Raw genomic sequence first — 20,129 nt, 5'->3', positions numbered from 1 at the left:
TTTTGTAGGCCTGTCAGCTTCTTCTGCAGCAGCAGCAGCAGCAGCAGCAGTTGTTGCAGAACCAGAGAAAGATTTCTCAAGCTGTGCGCCAGCAGCAAGAGCAGCAGGTATGTGGCGCAGGGAGGATGCCCCCGGTGCCCTGGGTGAGGAGTGCGTCTTGGTGCTTGAGCACCCTTCTCCCCTAACCTCCAAGCTGGGATAATTGACTCACTCCTTGTCCTCTCCTCCTGGTGCTGGCCCTGCCCCTGCAGCTGGCCCGGATGGTGAGTGCGCTGCAGCAGCAACAGCAGAGGCAGCCCAGCATGAAGCACTCGCCGTCCCACCCTGTTGGGCCCAAGCCACATCTGGACAACATGGTACCCAATGCACTGAATGTGGGGCTCCCTGACCTTCAAACCAAAGGGCCAATACCTGGATATGGTTCAGGTAAGTTGCTTGTCCTGAAAACTACCTTTTAGAAACTCCCTGTCTAAACCCACGACAGGGACAGAAGCTACGTGATAGCGCTGGTGTGCCAAGTCTGCACAAGGTGGGTAGATGTTCGTGTTCCTGGTGTACAGGCAAGATATTCAAGGCGCTTCCAGTTTCGATGCCGTCCAAAGCTCCCACCACACAGTACATAGTAGAGCCAAGCTTCCAACTTAGCAGACATTGACTTCACATGTTTGTAAAAAGCAACCTGTTCTGCAGCTATCAGAATTTACTGAAAACCAGCCTGAACTTTGGTACATGCTGTGAGTGTTCCATGTGGCTGTCATGGTCTATTGAAATATACACAAAGGCCCAGCATGATGGCTCAGTGGTTAAATCCTCACCTTGCATGCTCCAAGATCCCATATGGGTGCCAGTTTGTATCCCGACAGTCCCACTTCCCATCCAGCTGCCTGTTTGTGGCCTGGGAAAGCAGTCAAGGATGGCCCAAAGTCTTGGGACCTAAACCCACATGTGAAAACTGGAGGAGGCTCCTGGCTCCTGGCTTCAGTCGGCTCAGCTCTAGCTGTTGCTGCCTGGGAATGAACCAGTGGATGGATGATCTTTCTGTTCCTCCTTTCTCTCTGTAAATCTGCCTTAAATTAAATTAAAAATAAATAAATAAAAATTTGAATGCTTAGCTAATCCTTTACTAAAACTCTGTTGTAAAGATATATGGCCTGTGATTCTCTGCTTTTAGCAAAATTGAAACTGTACCTAACCGTCTGGTCAGGTCATTACCTATCCAAAAATTCTGTTTTTGTTTCATTGAGTTAGGGAGAAAAATATACACTCAACACAGGAATGGAGAGAACTGAGTGATCTGTACCAGGATCCCCTCTTTTCCCTTCTATAAGTACCTCCGTGGATAAGATTTTGTCATACATTGTCATGAATATTTTTTAAATAGGACTTAGGTGAGCACTTTCATTTCACAGTGGTATTCATTTTCCATGGATGTATGGAGTAATTGGAAAACAAAATCATCTTGCAAGAGCATGCTTTTCCAATAAAATTTTACTTTTAATTAAGAAATCATCAAAATTAATAATACTGGCTTGGCACAGTAGCCTAGTGGCTAAGGTCCTCACCTTGCACATACTGGGATCCCATATGGGCACCGGTTCTAATCTCAGCAGCCCTGCTTCTCATCGAGCTTTCTGCTTGTGGCCTGGGAAAGCAGTCGAGGACAGCCCACAGCCTTGGGACTCTGAACCCGCGTGGCCAACTCGGAAGAGGCTTTGGGCTCCTGACTTGAGATTGGTGCAACTCTAGCCGTTGTGGCCACTTGGGGAGTGAATCAGTGAACGGAAGATCTTCTTCTCTGTCTCTCCTCCTCTTTGTATATCTGACTTTATAATAAAAATAAAATAAATCTTTTTTTAAAAAAATTAGTAATATTTATGTGGACTACCCAGTGAGAAGTGTAGAAGCATTTTTGATTATAATAGGAGAAATTTGTATCTATGTTAAATTGTGTCATGACCTAGTTATGTTAGGGTGTATAATTGTGAATAGAGTTTTTTTCTTTTATGTCTTACTGTTTTATCATTACAAAAACAGTAGGGTTTGTTTGTTTTACATTTACTTATTTTTATTTGAAAGACAGAGTTACAGAGAGAAAAGGAACAGAATTCTTCCATCCTCTGGCTCACTCCCCAAATGGCCTCAGTGATCAGAGCTGGGTCAAGACCCAGGTGCTGCTTCTGAGGCTCCATTGTGGGTATAGGAGCCCAAGAGCTTGAGCTGCCCTCCACTGGTTTTCTAGCCATAAGTGAGGAGCTGGATCAGAAGTATAACAGCCAGGTCATGAACCAGCACTCATTTGGGGTACTCAGTGTCATGGGGGAGGAATTAGGCTACTGCAACACAGTGCTGGTTCCGTGAGTGATCATGGTAAGGACACACTGATTCCAGTGTTTGTTCAAGATTGTAAGACATGGCAGCTAGTGCTGGCTGCACAGTGAAATAGGATGTGTGAAGGCTGGAGAAAGTGCCTGTTTCATAAACAGCAAGGCTGGTGCTGGCAGGAATGATCCAAAATAAAGGGAAGTCCTGCTTAAAGGGGGTCCCCAGGAAGGCAGGGGAATTCTTCTTCCCTCTGCCTGCACCTCAGCTAATACTCATCCTGGCAGACTGCTGTCGACAAATGTCCATTGAGCTGAACTTACTCTGAGCACGAAACAGCCAGTGTTCCAGGTGCGAAGAACAGCATGGCTTGGAAGTAGTCCACCCATCTCTTCTGCTTGTGGCACTGGAACACACACGCACACACGCACACCCAGGATTTGTTTGTTTCTGCAAGAGTTACAGAGAGAAGGAAGGACGAAAAATGAGAGTTCTGAGGGTTCACTTCCCAGCAGCTACAATTGCTGAGGCTGGACAAGGCTGAAGCCATCAGCCTGGGACTTTACCCAGATCTCCCCTGTGAGTAATAGGGGCATCTGCTACTACATTTGCAGATGAATTGGCAGGGAAGTGGATCAGGAGCAGAGCGGCTGTGACTTGAAACAATGCTCATCTTAGATGCTGGCAGCACATGCTATTCACAGTGCTAGTCCCTGGAGTCCTGCGTTGCTTTCAAAAGGTCTTTCATCAACCTGGCGCAGTAGCCTAGTGGCTAAAGTCCTCGACTTGAATGCACCAGGATCCTATATGGGCACCAGTTCGTGTGCCGGCGGCCCCACTTCCCATCCAGCTCCCTGCTTGTGGCCTGGGAAAGCAGTGGAGGACGGCCCAAAGCCTTGGGACCCTGCACCCATGTGGGAGACCTGGAGGAGGCTCCTGGCTTCAGATTGGCACAGCTCTAGCCATTGCAGCCTCTTGGAGAGTGAATCAACAGATGGAAGGTCATCTTCTCTGTCTCTGCTCCTCTCTTTTTATCTGCCTTTCCAATCAAAATAAATACTTTAAAAAAAAAAAAAAAAAGCTCTTTCACACTGGTTGGAGCTGACCTTTCAGGTGGCCCGCTGTCCAGGTACTTAGCCTAGTTTTCACTCTCTCACACAAGCAGAAACATGATTTCTCCAAGGAACATCTCTGGGGTTGCAGTATAAGGAAACCAATTTCTTTATATAAATAGTGATACTTCAGCTTTAGAAATTTTCAAATTTACTTTTCATTTGAAAGGCAAGCAACAGAACGATCTTCTGCCTGCCGTTTCACCTCCCAAATGGCTACAGTAGCCAGGTCTGGGCCAAATAGAAGCCAGGAGTCTGGAATTCCACCCAGTTCTCCCACATGGGTGTCAGGGACCCACGCACCTGGGCCATCTTCTGCCTTCCCAGGCACATGAGCAGGGAACTAGGTCAGAAGTGGAGTAGTCGGGCCTTGAACTCTGAAAGGGGCTGCCAGTGACACTGACCTTGGCTTTTACCTCTCACACCATACTGTCAGCCCCTGCCAAGTTCTCTTTCTAAAGCATAAACCTTTTAGTCTTTCTGTCTCTCTCGCTTAAAAACTTCTACCTTAGAGAAAAAAGTACCAACTTTTTAGCCTGATAAACCAAGAACCTTCTTGACGGGACCTTTCATTTCTCACCATCCTCTGCCTCACTTCATCCCCTGTCTGCTAAACTCTGGAGTCACGTTGAGCCTCTCAGTGTTCCCTAAACACCCTAAGTGTCATGAGTTAGAGTTCTGTCCTCAGTTTCCTGGGCCCTGGATCTTGTGTCCTGCAAAACCTTTCCTCCCCAAATCCCAGACAGCCTGAACCTAACCCTGTCTCTGCTTTCCTTGCATGTGGGTGTCCTGTGTCTTCTCCAGCTCAGGCAGGTGGCTAACCCCAGCTTACTGTCTGACACACACATTGCTGAGTGAACACACACGTGCACAAGTGTCCTCACCTGAATCTAATTCAGGGGCAATCTCACACACTTCCCTACATTAGCAAACAGCCGTCATTTTTATTTGAAAGGCGTGGAGAGGCTGATCACAAAAGGGAGAGAGCTCCCATCCACTGGCCCATCCCTGGGTGCTTGCAGCTGCTCCTCCAGGCTGGCCCAAAACCCAAGCCAGAAACTCAATCCAGGTTTCACATGTATCCGGAATTCAGCTCTTAGAGCCAGCGCTACTGCTTCCCAGGATCTGCATAAGCAGGAAGCTGAAGTCAGGAGCCAGAACCTGGCGCTGAACTCAGGCACTCTGCTGTGTAATCTACATCTCAACCACTGGGTTAAACACCTGCTCCAAAGCCATCGCTTTGTTACCAAACAAAAGCTAACATCAGAGATTTGCAACGCTGTGTGTTTGTGTTTATGGACAGGTTTTGTAAATTGGCCTTTGAGTTGACAAATGGAATCATCTATGGTTTGTGCCTGAGAGCTGATGGATTCTGGCACCACAGTGTGTAGAAAGGCATGAGACATGTTCTCCGTTGCAGGCTTCAGCTCTGGTGGCATGGACTATGGCATGGTTGGCGGAAAGGAGGCTGGGACTGAGTCTCGCTTTAAACAGTGGACCTCCATGATGGAAGGACTGCCCTCTGTGGCCACGCAGGAAGCCAATATGCACAAAAATGGTGAGCGCCAGACACATGGGAGTTGGCCTGTGCTGGGCTTGGGCTTGTAGCACAGGTCCCCACTCTCCCACTCCCAACCTCAGAATCACTTTGGACAGGAAGACTGAGGCATTACTCCAGGTTGTAAGAAATGTAACATGCCACTGGCTCTAATCATGGAGAGTGAAAGTTCCCATCTGCGGTGAGACTGGAGCATCCATCAGGGTAAAAGCTCAGTAAATTGGCCAAGAGAATAGAATCAGTTCTTTGTTTCTTTTTCTTTTCTTTTCTTTTTCTTTGAATAAGACATCACTAGAGAGAGAGATTGGATTATTAGACTCATCAGCTTTAAAGCAAAATTCTACCCTTTAATCTCCAAAAGGTGATATGTCAGAGTATGTGAGATTTGAACTTAACCCAGAGCTTCCTTGTTCTTTTTGACTTGTGGTATCTTCCTGACGGCATCTGAGGCCATTGCAGACTTGCTTGCAAATGTGAGCTGACTCTTCCTCTCCATAACTCTGTGATGGCATCTCCATTTCCCTACAAAAGAGATGAAAGGCCTCAGAATCTTCCTCCAGCCTTTGTTTCTGTGTGTTTCATCTGACAGTCATTCGCTTGGACACCTCCGTATCCATGAGAACCAAGCGTGAAACAGTGTCTGGGCTGTTCTGCCACAGCGCCCTGCCTGACCCTCAGCCCAGCCGAGCCTGTCAGTCTGAGGGCTTCCAGGTTTCTTCATTCCAGTAAACCAATCAAGGGCTGCTGGAGCTCTGTGGCACCTTCCGTCTCCTCTGCATAAGCACTGGTGTTTAATTTTGTGGCCCCAAATTAAGAATAGCTTACTGAAATTACGAAGTCTGTTCCCAAGTCGGGCGTTGAGTCCAGTGTCATCTGTAGCTGTGGATACTTTCCCTGCTTTTGGCTGTTGAGTCACCAAATCCTCATCCCCAGTGACATGGCAGGTGCGTGATAATAAAACAGTGGCGTACGAGAGACCGTCTTGAAGGTGAAAATCTTCACTTGGCCTTTCTTAGAGCTTATCGGTGATGTGTTCCCCATTTCCTTAGCAATCCCCAAGGAAACTGAGTTACTCATTTTCCACTACTTCACTCCAACGTACCCCTGAGCCAAATTTCTCTCAGGGACTCCAGAAAAGCAAATGTCATCTTAGCTGAGCACGGAGATGGTTTTGATCATACTCCTTGTTAGGCCAAACCAAACTGATTACTTTAATCAGTAGTTGCACAAATATTTTAAGCTGTTACCCTGGGAACAATTTTATCTGTTCTGAAGCAGCATCCTAAGAGTAGATCAAGTGACACAGTGCAGTACATGAAATTCATTTGAGAAAACAGTGAGAGTAGTATCCCATAGACATCCCACAGTTTTCTCTAAGGCAAAGCACTCCTGTTTCTTATTAGTTTAAGAGAACTTTAAGCTCTTATCTCTCCCCCTCTTCCCTGTAAGCATATAAAATGTATGAAAAGGGCACCACGAAGCCCTCTGAAAAGCTCCCAGGAGGCAGTTACAAAGGGTCTGCTGTGGTTGGCGTGCGAGGCGGCCGAGCTCAGAGCTCCCTGCTCATCTTGTGCTGGCAGAAGCACTAGGCGGGGATTCTGTCTCATTGCCTTGGGATTGAAAGCAATCGCAGGTGCTTTGCTCTCCAGCGGACTCTGTGTTTATGCTGCTGCTTCCAGCTCAGCCAAGGCCTAGCCCGTGCTGAAGAACGTGGGTGGAGAGCAGCTAAAAGCCCTCCTAGGTGCTTCATTTGTTCAGTACTTTTCCCACTCTCAAATTGTTAGCACAGACATTGTGAGGCTAGTGATATGATTTTCAAATTGTGAACATTTTCTGAATTTCGTAAAATGATGGGGTTTTAAAACCAAAAGGAGTACTCAAGAATGGGGACCATCCCGTACGTACCCCTGAGACAGCGAGAGGTCCTGACGATTCCCCCTGTTCTGGTGTGTGTTCACTCTGCACCGGGCTCCAGGGCAGCCTCTTCTTCCAGGACTCTCTGCTCCACAAGCTTCCAAAGCCTCAGTTTGTTTATGTTTCTCCAAAAGGAAAAATAGGCAAGTAGAGTGCTACATCTGAGTGTATTGGTTTCCTTTCTCATTTCTCAGGCGCTATAGTAGCCCCGGGTAAGACCCGAGGAGGGTCACCCTACAACCAGTTTGACATCATCCCAGGTGACACGCTGGGTGGCCATACGGGTCCTGCTGGTGATAGCTGGTTACCTGCCAAATCTCCACCAACCAATAAACTCGGAAGTAAATCCAGCAATGCCAGTTGGCCTCCAGGTATGTGTGGGAAGTGATTCCTCGAGACCCGTCTCAGGACTGAAGAGCTTGTTTCTGGGCACCATTTTCCTGAAGCATCCACTCTCTCTCTTCAGTTAGGAATAATCATCTGATAGAATCAGGGCATGTGCTATGAGATACATACTGTGGGAAGGTAGAAAATTGACGTCAGGGACTCAGCGTGAAAGAATGCTGGCGCTGTGTCTGGGTCTTGGCGCTTTTCCCGTGCACAGGATGCCTTGTAATGTGGCCTCTTGGGATGTGTCTGTTGGGCTGATGTGGCTTTCTTTTGCAAGAAATGGGAAAGATCACCGACCTTAAGCCCAGATCTTTCTCATACTTCTTGGCCTTGGTGCCTGGACAGTTCTTTAAGCACCATAGTATTTAGCCCTGCTTCTCCTTCAGGCCTAAACTCCCCTGGGAACAGGAGAGTCGGGTTGCAGGGCCAGGCAGGGATCCAGGAGCTCGGCATACGGTTCGCTAGACAGACATTTTATTCTGGGGAGCTCCTAGGAAGAGGATGTGTTCAGGCTGAGACACAATACATCCAAGCATCTGGACTTTTCATAGAACTATTTCTTATATTTAAAAAATGGTTTTATATTTTGAACGTTTTTCTGCCTCTGACGTTTGTTGTTCTTACCTCAGAATTCCAACCAGGAGTGCCATGGAAAGGTATCCAAAACATTGACCCTGAGTCTGACCCCTATGTCACCCCAGGAAGTGTGCTGGGGGGCACAGCCACATCTCCCATTGTAGATACTGACCATCAGCTGCTGCGGGATAACACCACAGGTGAGCGCGGGGGCAGGCAGCGTCTCCGTAGTCGTCCGTCGGTGGCTTTGTGCTTGCCAGTACCTCATGGTTTAACCTGAAGATTTAGAATATTGCTTTGGATACATTTTGTTCTCCTATTGTGGTTTAAAGAAAATACTCTGCGAAGTTTGGCTTGTTATGTTGACATTCATCTTAACATTCTTCCTTTCTCACCCCAAGGGTCTAATTCTTCCCTCAACACCTCGCTGCCTTCACCTGGTGCCTGGCCCTACAGTGCCTCTGACAACTCCTTTACCAACGTTCATAGCACTTCAGGTACCTGGACCAGCCTCTTGGTTCTCTTTGGTCTGCACTTTCCTAGCAGGGTCCCCTTCACGAAGGAATCTGGAGTGCATTTCTCGAGGAAACCTTTGTCGGAAGTCAGCTTGATGGAAGCACACGTTGTGCTTGCCATGTCCTGAGGGACACACAGCAAATACAGGCATGCTTTCGGAAGTTAGGGAACCTGGGATGAAGAGATCAATGTATTTAGATGTGAAAAGTTTTTAAATTCACATCAGTGAGAATGCTTCAAAAAGCTCAAGAAAAATTAATCTCCCCTATTTCCCCCCAAAAGAACAATTTCAAAACAGTTTGCATTAGAATACTCTTTTTATCCCACATCGCACAAACCTTTTCTTCCCCCCTTCCTTCTGTTAAGGACTTGTTTGTTTATTTGAAAGGAAGAGTTAGAGAGGGATCTGCTGGTTAACTCCCCAAGTGACTGCTAGAACCAGGGCTGGGCCAGGCCGAAGTCAGGAGCCAGGAGCTTCTTCTGGGTCTCCCATGTAGGTGCAGGGAGATGAACTGGGCCATCCTCTACTACTTTCCTAGGCATGTTAGCAAAAAGTTGGATCGGAAGTAGAGTAGCCAGGACCCAAACTATTGCCCACTTGAGATCCTGGCACTGCAGGCCACAGCCCCATCTGCTGTGCCCTAGCATCGGCTACCCACAAACTATTGCCCACTTGAGATCCTGGCACTGCAGGCCACAGCCTCATCTGCTGTGCCCTAGCACCGGTTACCCACAAACTTTCCAAAGTGCCCTCATGTAGCTTCAGGACAGGGCTTAAGGTGACGTCGTGTTGGGGAGCTGGGGCACGTCTAGAAGGCAGAGGCCACATCTGAGTGACACCAGTGCTTGTTCAGCCAGCATGCCTAGGGATGAAGGGCCACAAAATGAACCTGAACCTCCAAGACAGCAGTGGTCAACCCAGCAGACACAGCCCTAGCTGGACGGTCACAGAAGGAAAGAAGGCCCCATCAACGGCAGCAACAACATTTGTTGAATTCCTTATGTTTTGGAAAGACACCAGGGAATGAAAAAGCTAACAGATATAACTCAGGCGTTGAAGCCATTCACATGTGCCTCACAGATTGCTAGAAAAGTCGTTAGTAACTGGCACCTTGGCTTTGTGAAAGGTGGATTTTTTTTTTCAAAATTTATTTATTTTTATTTGAAAGGCAGATTGACAGAGAGAAGTAGAGACAGAGAAACATCTTCCATCTGCTGGCTCAAACTACAAATGCCCACAGTGACCAAAGCTGCACTGATCCAAAGCCAAGAGCCAGGAGCTTCTTCCAGGTCTCCCACACAGGTGCAGGGTCGCAGGGATCGGGCCATCCTCTGCTGCTTTTCCAGCCCACAAGCACGAAGCTGAATGGGGAGCAGGGCTGCCAGTATTAGAACTGGCGCCCACATGGGATCCCGGCACATGCAAGGTCACGGTTTAGCCACTGAGCCATTGTGCTGGACCCACAAAAGGTGAATCTTATGCCATTAGAGTCATGAGGCCTTCCTGGCTTTGTCAGGAAAGGCAAGGAAAGCAAATCCTTTGCTCTCTGCAGAGACATAACTGTTCATCCCCCTTTCTCGCTCACCTGTCACCAACTGTGCTTCAGTCCAGGGCAGGCACATGGGAGACCTTCATCAAGAGGTGTTTTGGTTTTGTTTTTAAGATTTATTTATTTTGTATTGGAAAGTCAGATATGCAGAGAGGAAGATCTTCTGTCTTCTGATTCACTCCTCCAGTGGCCTGAATGGCTGGAGCTGAGCCAGTGTGAAGCCAGAAGCCCGGAGCTTCTGGTTCTCCCACGTGGGTGCAGGGTCCCGAGGCTTTGAGCCATCTACATCTACGGCTTTCCCAGGCCACAAGCAGGGAGCTGGATGGGAAGTGGAGCAGCCGAGACACAAACTGGCACCGGTGTTGGATCCCCGCACATGCAAGGCGAGGACTTTAGCCACTAGGCTACCATTCTGGGCCCTCAGCATCGGTTCTCAATTTTCCCTCCACTACTCTGCCATGAGTAGAACCTGTTGTTATCCCATTTGTGGATAATGAAGCTGAGGTTCCAGAGCTCACATAATTTGCCTTCTTCCAACTTCTGTTCTGTGGAGAGACTCGTTTTCACCCAAGTCTGTATGTCTGTGAATGTCCAGATTGCAGACTGGATCCTGCTGAATGTTGGTGTGCTTGGATCGTCTGCCGTGGAAGTGCTTCCTCCCAAGTGCGGCTTTTCCTTCCTGTGCAGCACTTAGCTGCAGAAGCCCGGTTTCCTCCCCGCTCCGGCGCCGTGTGGATATGTGTGATGCTGACACCTCCAGGGGCTTTATTTTGCTCTTAGTTTCTCCTGCTTGAGGCTTGGGTCCCATGGCTGAGAAATTTTTTTCACCCTGCTTTTTTTTTTTTTTAAGATTTATTTTTTGTTTTTTATTGGAAAGTTAGATATACAGAGAGGAGGATTTTCTGTTCAATGATTTACCTCCCAAGCAGCCTCAACAGCCGGAGCTGAGCTGATCTGTAGCCAGGAACCTGGAGCCTCTTCCGGGTCTCCGATCGGGTGCAGGATCCCAAAGCTTTGGGCCATCCTTGACTGCTTTCCCAGGCCATGAGCAGGGAGCTGGATGGGAAGTGTAGTTTCTGGGATTAGAACCAGCGCCCATATGGAATCCTGGCCCCTGCAAAGCGAGGACTTTAGCAGCTAGGCCACGCCGCTGGGCCCTTGTCCTACTTTAATTGCCCCATGCTATGCCTACTGCATAAAAGCCTGAGAGTACCGTGGCTGACCCCACCCCAGCTTGGGACTTCCGGTCCTCTGCCCCTCAGTAGGCTGTCCATCAAGATCAGGGGGATGTATCCAACACAGGGACTTCACACTGAAGCTTGGTTTGCCTGTTTGAGCTTACCCATTTAGGAACATTGTCCAGGGACCTTTCTTTGCAGCACAGCGTTTTCTTTCTCCTGTCTGTGTTAAATCTTTGTAATGTTGCTAGGGTTACTAGTTGTGTCATTCATCTGCCTTTCCCTCCCATTTGAACTTGAGTTTCTTCAGTGTAACTGCCTTGGGTATGGCATTGATTTAGTGCTATGAGCATGGAGTATTTAGTGAATATTCCTTGTTTTAAAAAAAAACGTGAAAGTGTTAATATCTAATATGCTGGATTAAGGTACCTGAAAAATATAGCTCTATAGTGTACTTGTCATCAGTTAATAAGTGTTTAGAACCAAGAATACTTAAGTGCTGCTGGAGTTCACATCCTGTCCACATCTGTGAGTCTGATGGCGCTAGGCGTGGTTTTCCCTTGATCTTGTTCTTCCTTTCCAGTGTTTGGCCAACTCGAAAGCAGTAGGAATGATTATTGTTAAATCTTGTAGTTCAGGGACCAGTGCAGTGGTGCCTCACAAAGGTCGCCCACCCTTTGGCCCCGGCATGCCTCACAGGTACCAGTTTGTGTCCCAGCTGCTCTGATTCTGATCCAGCTCTGTGCTTATAGCCAGGGAAATCAGAAGAGGGTGGCCCCAAATCATTAGGACCTGTACCCATGTGGGAGACCTATAAGAAGCTCCTGGCTCCCAGCTTCAGATCAGATCAGCTCTGACCTTTGTGGCCATTTGGGGAGTGAATCAGCAGATGGAAGACCTCTTTCCATCTGTCTTCTCTCTGTAAAAGCTGCCTTTCAAATAAAAATAAATGAATCCTTTTTAAAAAAAATCTTAGAGAACAATCTTGTCAGTTTGAAAGTATTGCATTCAGTAAACTTTGAGGAAGAATGTTATTTTGTATTTCTCAGGAGAGGTCATTCCGGTTACTTTATACAATACAAATGTGTGTGGAATGGCTGTTGAGCTGACAGGCTCCTGGCTCCAGCTCCCTGCTAATGTGCTACCCACAAAAGAGACCTGGCCCAAATTCCTGGATCCTGGCTCCAGCCAGGCCTGGTCAGAGCTATTTTGAACATAAGTAAATAAATTTTTAGGAAAAGTTAAAAGAGAGGATATAAAGGTTTTATGTGTTTATGTACCATCAGAATCTAAGTATACATGTCAACAAAAAGCCATCATCTAATCTTATTTTTTCCTGAATTTTCTCTTACAGCCAAGTTCCCTGATTACAAATCAACATGGTCCCCAGACCCCATAGGACACAACCCCACTCATCTCTCCAACAAGATGTGGAAAAACCATATTTCCTCCAGGAACACTACACCGCTGCCCCGCCCGCCTCCCGGTCTGACTAACCCCAAACCATCATCTCCCTGGAGCAGCACAGCACCCCGATCAGTCAGGGGGTGGGGGACACAGGACTCCCGGCTTGCCTCGGGTGAGGAGGGGCTACCCAAAAGAGCATCCATCCTCCACAAAGGGCTTGTGTTCATGCAAACGTGCAGACATCAAGAGGGCTTCACAGCAGGAAATCGTGGTTTTCTGGTAGAGGAAAAGGGTAGATGCCAGCTGCTGTGAATTAGAGGGACCCAACAACTGCCAAGCTCATGTGGATGAAAATGAGACCTAGGGGACTGGGCACATTGGCAGAATAGTGTGTTGCGAGTAAGACACAAGGCAAGTGAACAGGAGTCCAGAGCCAGTAGAAATGTCAGGTGCAGAGGGAGCTGGCACAAGCAGGGGATTGTGGGCTGGGCATGACAGGGCTGTCCTGTGTGTGTCTGGCTGCCTCTAATCGCTTGTGGTTGCTCACAGCCTCTGCCTGGAGTGACGGTGGCTCGGTCCGTCCTAGTTACTGGCTGGTTCTTCACAATCTCACTCCTCAGGTAATCGCACCTTCCTGTGGTTTCCTAGATGGAACTGAATTAGAGTTAGAGGGAGGGAAGGGCAGCAGGGCTCAGAGCTGGTGTCCCCCACCGAGGGACACCACCTTCTGGAAAGGGTGTTGGCCCTTCCCAGCTTCACGCCTGCCTGAGAGATAGTAGTAACACGTGCAGTTCCCAGAGCATGAGAGCGCGGTGGACAGTATTGCTGTGATTTCTGTGGATTGGAGATCATTTACCATATAAACATGCCTGTCGAAACCTGGAACCCAGTGGTGTTTTTAAGTACTCTGCAAAAAGTCGTCTGTTTTTTTACCAATAAGACCTGAGACTCAGTAATAACCTTTTTTGTCTTTCCTGACTGATGAATCAATGGTCCCTACAGCAGAAGGTAGTTGTCAGTTTCACTGCATAAAAGCCCTCACGGGGCTGGGATGTGGGCAGAGCTGCTGACTCGCTCCCATCAAAACATGCCTCTGGGTCGGCTTGTCAGTGAGGGGTAGCCTCGCACTGACCACCCACCCCTCTGCCTTGGTCGCTTCATAAGTGATGCGTTGGTGGCAGGATTAGGTTAAATACTTGATGCAGTTAATGAACTCATGACAGCTTAGGCACTGACCACCTGGATTTCTAACATCTTGCTGAAAGGAGTCAGTTACGACTCTCGCTTTTTGACATTGAATGCTCTGTCTGGGATTGACTTCGTCCATTGATACGCTCTGCTACACCAGCACTTGCCAATGTGTCCTCATGAGATACTGGTAGGTGTCTGGCCTAATTCATTTGAAATATACCCTTTTTTAAACAAAACTAAGCAAGTTTATCCATTGTCAGGTTTCTTAGGCCCTTCATTGTGCTAACACTGAAGGACATAAGTTCAGATGAATAAATCTAAATACGCGCACAAGAGACACCACTCAGACCAGTCACTCTGAGTGCACCAAGAGGTATCTTAAGTACTGCTGCAAATGCCTACCACGTAAGTTTAATTTAAAAAAAAAAGAAGAAAAATATTTATTTACTTGAAAGAGCATCAGAGGGAAAAAAATGGACAGATATTTTTTCCATCTGCTGGTTTACTTCCAAATGGCCAGAATAACCAGCTCTGGACCTGCTGAAGTCGGGAGCCAGGAGTTCCATCCTGTTCTGCCTCAGGGACCCAAGTCCTGAGGCCACCATCTGCTGCCTCCCCAGGCGTGTTAGCAGGAAGCAGGCTTGGGAGGAGAGCAGCCAGACTGTGCTTCAGACTGTGGTGCTGCTGGCATCGCATGGCACCATAATGCTGGTCCTTATAAATTTATTTTAGCTCACCTAAATTTGTTTATAGAAGATCTGTGTGTGTGTCTTGGAAAGTCAGTTGTGGTATATGCGAACTAACCTGCTTCTGTGGTAAATTGTCACTTTTTAAGCAGTACTCAGAACAGTTTCTGATTGTCACACTGCTGGTTTTCATCCTGTGATGTTTCCGCCACTGCCAACCCCCAGTATCACGACTTCTTAAGGCAATTCCAGCAGAAATCTGTTTTTCAAAATAAGTGCACCGAAATGTGTAGTTGAGTGACTGCAACAAACACATTTAAGACATTGGTGCGGAATAAACAGAGTGAGCCAGTGTGTTCCTTCACCTCTTAGCATGCTGTCTCTCCACACTGAATCCCCAATGTGACCACAGTGTGACCTTTGCCACAAAGGAGACAGGGAGACAAGTGCAGACGATGTTGCCTGGAGTTGGTCTCAGGAGGAAGGCAGTGCTGGAACTGAGTGTGTCCGCCACCAGCATTCGAACAGCCAGATGTTTGTCAGTTCTTCTCCGAGACTTTCTTTTGAGCCTTCTCCAGATTGCTGACTGGAAAAGCAGAAGACCTGCTGAAAACTCGGAGAGGTTTTTCTTTTGACACCATTTCATCTCTCCTTTTTTAGGACTATATTAGATTGAACTGCTAATTACGGGTTAAAACAGTGTTACTTGTTTACATTAAGGCAAGACCACAAGTTGAACCATATGTACCTGCTTTTGTCCAGAACTGGGTTTGTATGGACGGAACTTGTCGGATCAGTGATTGGATTGTACTGCACGTGTGCCTTTCACCGCACGTCCAGCTGGCGTCTCACGCATGTCATTCCCCCTCAGATTGACGGGTCGACCTTGAGGACGATCTGCATGCAGCACGGCCCGCTGCTGACGTTCCACCTGAACCTGACCCAGGGCACCGCCCTGATCCGATACAGCACCAAACAGGAGGCGGCCAAGGCGCAGACAGCACTGCACATGTAAGTACTGTGCCCTGCCCCCACCGAGACACACGGAGGAGGAGGACGCACCGTGAGTGTTCTGGCTCCTGCGAGACGAAGAGGCTCAGCAACTTGCACACGTGCATGGGCAAACCTTGAGTGTGGGGATGGCAGGTTGTTAGTGGAGGGAAGAATTCCAAATGTAAGTAACTTTTGTGAAGTTTAAGTACTGAACACCAAAGCTAATACTAATTAAAAGGAACCATACTCATAGGACCTTAGTTTACAAATAATGGTGAATATAATGGTCTTGCTAGGTAGCAGGGTGTCTGCTCCGAGGAGGTGAGACGGGGTCAGATTTTGGCCCCTGTCGCACTACTGGACAGAAGAGAGCTGACTGCCTTGGAATGGAGACCCAGCAGCAACAGCCTCCTCGCTGCAACCTGGTGCTTTGGGACAGGGTCTTTCATCTTGCTTGGAAAGAGACAACAGTCTTCTTCCAGCATTTGCTTGTAGTAGTTTCAGATTCACAGCAAAATGTCCCCCGTGTCTTCCCCGTCCCCTGCCTGTCTCTCCCATAGAATTCAACACTGACACAAATGGCAACCTCATCATTGTTGTCCTAAGCCCACAATTTACACAAGAGCTATGTGGACATTGGTCCCTTGCTGTAGGGTACGTAGACAGAGGCATTTCACTGCCCTGTCTCTCCTCCCTCACCGCAGATGCTGTGTTCTCACTAGTTGAGTGATCTGGAATGTATAAATTCCTGCAGTAGACTTTGCCTGGCTTGAGTTAATGATGCTTTGTTACTTTGGGTCAGTGGAAAGGCAGGTTCCAGGCCATAGGATGGGCCCTGTGACCACAGCACATCAGCGGACTGTGGCGTGATGGTCGGGACAAAAAGCCTGTGCATGCGCACATTACAACTTCCTCGGACCCATTACTCTCTTTCCTTCCCTTGCCCAGGTGTGTGTTAGGAAACACTACCATCCTGGCCGAGTTTGCCACCGATGATGAAGTTAGCCGCTTTCTGGCACAAGCTCAGCCTCCTACGCCTGCAGCAACCCCAAGTGCACCTGCCGCAGGGTGGCAGTCGCTGGAGACGGGCCAGAACCAGTCAGACCCCGGTGGACCTGCTCTGAATCTTTTCGGTGGGTCCACTGGGCTCGGGCAGTGGAGCAGCAGTGCTGGTGGCGGCAGCGGGGCCGATCTGGCTGGCGCTTCGTTGTGGGGACCCCCAAACTATTCTTCTAGCTTATGGGGAGTCCCGGCTGTGGAAGATCCCCATAGGATGGGCAGCCCTGCTCCTTTACTACCTGGTGACCTTCTGGGAGGAGGGTCTGATTCAATCTGAACTTAGAACTTTCAACTCTGACCTCGTGACCTTTTTGGAACAGCAGCAGCACTAACTTGACCTTTTCGTTTTTTTTTTCAACTTGCAATAAATACATTTTTAAAAGGAAAAAAGAAAACGGAGAGAGAAAAAAAGGTGGGTCATTGACAGACTGTCTGAGCACATAGTTGCCTCCCTTATAACTTCAGTTTTTCGTTTGGAAAATGAATCCAAAAAGAGAACATATCACTCTTGAAATACTTGAATCATGAACGCCAACCTAGAAAGACAATGTGAAGCAAGTACACATACCATTTAAATTTAAACACAAAAAAAATTAAAAAAATTAGTTTCTAGTTTTTCACTTTTTTCATGTTATATGGAAGTTGTTGCTAAGAAACATATATACTGAAAAAAATAGCTTTTTAACTTTGTTTGCACTGGGTGTGTTTCCGTCCTTAGGTCTACCATGTTTGGGAGGGAGGGAAATTCTAAAGAATTGTTGGGGGAGGGGGGAGGGAAGACTTGACGGAGCCTCACTTTAAAAACAAAAAACACAAAAAACCTAAAAAAAAAAAAAAGGAAAAAATTTGTGATTGGCTGGTTGATAAACACCAGTATATTCTGGCACATGTAACTGCCCAGGCATGCTTGTCCCGGTATGTGTGTGCACGTGTGTTCATGTGCATCGCGGGCATCTTCCTGTCTCTGTGTGTGCCTGTGTCCCCACCCTGATCTCCCAGAAAGCTGCGTCGCTGACCGTGGCTGCGGGCTGGCTGGCCGGCCATCTGCTTTGGATTTTTGTTTTCTTTTTGAAACTCTTGAGAACACACAAGCACCGGGAGCCACTGCGACTAAAGCCACTCCGTGGGGCTGCATTGAGATGGACAGAGTGCTTTTTTAATAACTAAAGCAGAGAGCTCCTTTCCGCTTGCAAATCGGCCCAAGTGTGAGCTTTCTGTGGCTTTTCTTTGACCTAGCGGTAGAGCGGAGCACTGCCAAGTCCACAAAACTAGGAGAGCAGGAGGCGCCTCTTTCTGTTTTGCGAACTGAGCGGCCGGGACGCACCTCTGAATACCTGTTGAGCGCCATGCCGGGACCCTTTAAAGTACGCCATGTCTCCAGAGGGGAAACCTGTGGGTCAAGGATGAGGAATCCAGCCAAGAATCAGGTGGAATGCAGAGCTGAATGGCCGTCTTGGTTCTCTTTTCATTTGACGGAAACAGGAAACACTAAGTAGTGGACAGCCTCCGGAAGGCTCCCCGCAGCCCGGCCCCAGGGCCTCACCGTGTTACAGGCCACTGCTAACAGAGATGTTTACCTAACGAATGTCCCTAAGCCAGTGTATACTCCGTGCGATTCCTTTCGTCTCTCTGTATTTCCTGTATATGTGGTTTTGCTTAGGCAGGTATAACTTAGCAGAGACTTTCTAAGTATTGCACCTTTTTTTTTTTTGACCTTTCTTTCCCCTGCCCTTGTAATGTTGCTTTTTTTTGTTGTTAATTTTGGTATTTAAAGGTTTTGTTGTTGTTATTGTTGTTGTTGTTTTAAGCATCAATGTAGTAGTACTCTGGGCCGAACAGGGGGCGTTTAATCCACAGTTACCACCAACCAACATGTATGTATTTATGTTGAAATCCAAATGTATCAGACTGCTTATGGTGAAGAGAGTGACAACAGATCTAAAGGGGTCCCCCTTTTAGACAAGCAGATGGCTGGCAGGGTTGGGGGCTGGGTGCTGGCGACCTGCAAGCACTCACGTGGACGTCCCGGTCTGCGTCATCCTGTGTGACATCAAGTGCCCACATTCTGTACCAGCAAACACCTGCCCATTCCAGCCCTTGGTGGGAGCACATCTCCTGTCCTCCACACCCTGCTGCTAGTGAGGACAAGGGAGTTCTCGTTTCTTAGCATTTTCAGTGAAGGATACAACGATGCCTAATGTATTTGACCTCTCGCTTGCGTCTCTGTGTAAGTGGGTGGGTGGGTGGGTGGGTGCGAATAGGAAAAGGCAAGAAAGGCATTATTTGCATTTTAGTAATTCTGCGAGACAAAGAATGGGAAGGTCTGTATTCCTTGGCTTACTTAAACCTGTTGATTATAAACCTAGCCTAGAAATAGATTGACAGGTGTGATTCAAGTAAGCATGCGCGTGTCCGAGTCTGCGTGAGCCCTGTGTGCGTTGGTGGCCAGACTCGAGTTTGCAGCATTGTGTTGGTCCCATAGATGCCTTGTTGAACACTGAGCATGCCCTCCTCCTGCTTGCCAGTTCTTGTCACCACCACGCTTCTTGCACCTCTGCCCCACACAGAAAGTCTCCTTCCAGCCAGCCCTGCTAGTTGCTCTGTATGTGTGGAGGCCTCCAGGAGAAGCACAGCTTCTGTTGAGACACTTGCAGAAGGCTGAACTTTAGCGTCCCAGGGCCAGGAGCACATCCTGAGGCTCCCACTGCCTTAGGTGACTTCCGCTGATGCTCTTGGTTCCTTGCTGTGTCCTGCCCCCCCCTTCGTCTCCTTCCGCCTGCTGGTCCCTTGACCTGCACTATGAGTTAGTTGAGTTCCTTACGATACTACGGTGAACGCCGGGTGCTAGAGCCCCTCTTGTTTACAAGACATAATGAGGGATTTGAAACATGTAAAAATAAACATGAGAAGCTAAAATGTTCTTCCATCATAAGCTTAAAGGGAAAAAAAGTAAAAACTTAAAAAAAAAAGACCAAAAAGTGCGTGTGTATATATATATATATACATATATATATATATATATACACATTCACACACACATATATATACATATAAATATATATTTTAGGTGAAGACTAACTCTGGGAGCATTTAACAGTGTTTTTTTGTTTCTGTTTTTGTTTTTAACATTTATTTTCCTGCTTTAAAATTTGCAAGCATTCTCAGGAATTCTAGGGTAGGAAGCCAGTTTTTTGAAGATGGTTTATTTAACCGTATCTTATCCTAGATAGATGGCTGTTTCTTTCCTGTTAATAAACTTTTACAAGTTCCTGAAACTTCAGAAAGTTTAAATAATTTTTACTTTTAAAAATGTAAAAAGAAAAGTCTCCAAATGTTATTGTCATACTGGGGATCACACATTTTAAAACACATAGAAATATTTTTTAAACTTATCAATTTAGCAGCAACAGGTTAAATTCATTATCTTAAAAAAATATGGGAGAAGGATTATACTTTCTAAGAGCTGCGTCTTGGACTCGTTTGAAATTACGTGATTGAACAGGAGAACGTTTGGTGCCGTTAGATGGGAATGTCATTGTCATCGTGTTCCTTCCCATTTAAGACTGAACTCGGACTCCTCTAGTAATTTTTATTTTCTTTGAAGAGGCCCTTCTCCCTCTTCTCCTGTCAAGCCCCAGCAACAAAAGAAAGAAACAACCACTTAAAAAAAAAAAACTGTA

The 20,129-nt window shown here is 47.3% G+C and overlaps 1 protein-coding gene across 8 annotated transcripts in view; it reads left to right on the top strand.

Annotated features, from left to right (window-relative positions):
• The window catches only part of TNRC6B (trinucleotide repeat containing adaptor 6B), a 230,652-nt gene extending 213,588 nt beyond the window's left edge, over positions 1-17,064 (top strand). For all 8 annotated transcript variants that reach the window (XM_058673240.1, XM_058673247.1, XM_058673243.1 and 5 more), the window contains 10 exons: positions 9-107; positions 252-426; positions 4,852-4,989; positions 7,098-7,274; positions 7,923-8,069; positions 8,271-8,366; positions 12,468-12,692; positions 13,070-13,140; positions 15,269-15,408; positions 16,339-17,064. In XM_058673240.1, the coding sequence (XP_058529223.1) occupies positions 9-107; positions 252-426; positions 4,852-4,989; positions 7,098-7,274; positions 7,923-8,069; positions 8,271-8,366; positions 12,468-12,692; positions 13,070-13,140; positions 15,269-15,408; positions 16,339-16,726 (1,656 nt within the window). In that variant the 3' untranslated portion in view covers positions 16,727-17,064. The remainder of the gene's footprint in view (positions 1-8; positions 108-251; positions 427-4,851; positions 4,990-7,097; positions 7,275-7,922; positions 8,070-8,270; positions 8,367-12,467; positions 12,693-13,069; positions 13,141-15,268; positions 15,409-16,338) is intronic.
• The last annotated feature ends 3,065 nt before the right edge of the window (positions 17,065-20,129 follow it).

This window comes from Ochotona princeps, chromosome 15 (genome assembly GCF_030435755.1).
Source record: "Ochotona princeps isolate mOchPri1 chromosome 15, mOchPri1.hap1, whole genome shotgun sequence".
NCBI lineage: Eukaryota > Metazoa > Chordata > Mammalia > Lagomorpha > Ochotonidae > Ochotona > Ochotona princeps.
This window is presented reverse-complemented; position numbering and strand designations above follow the sequence as displayed.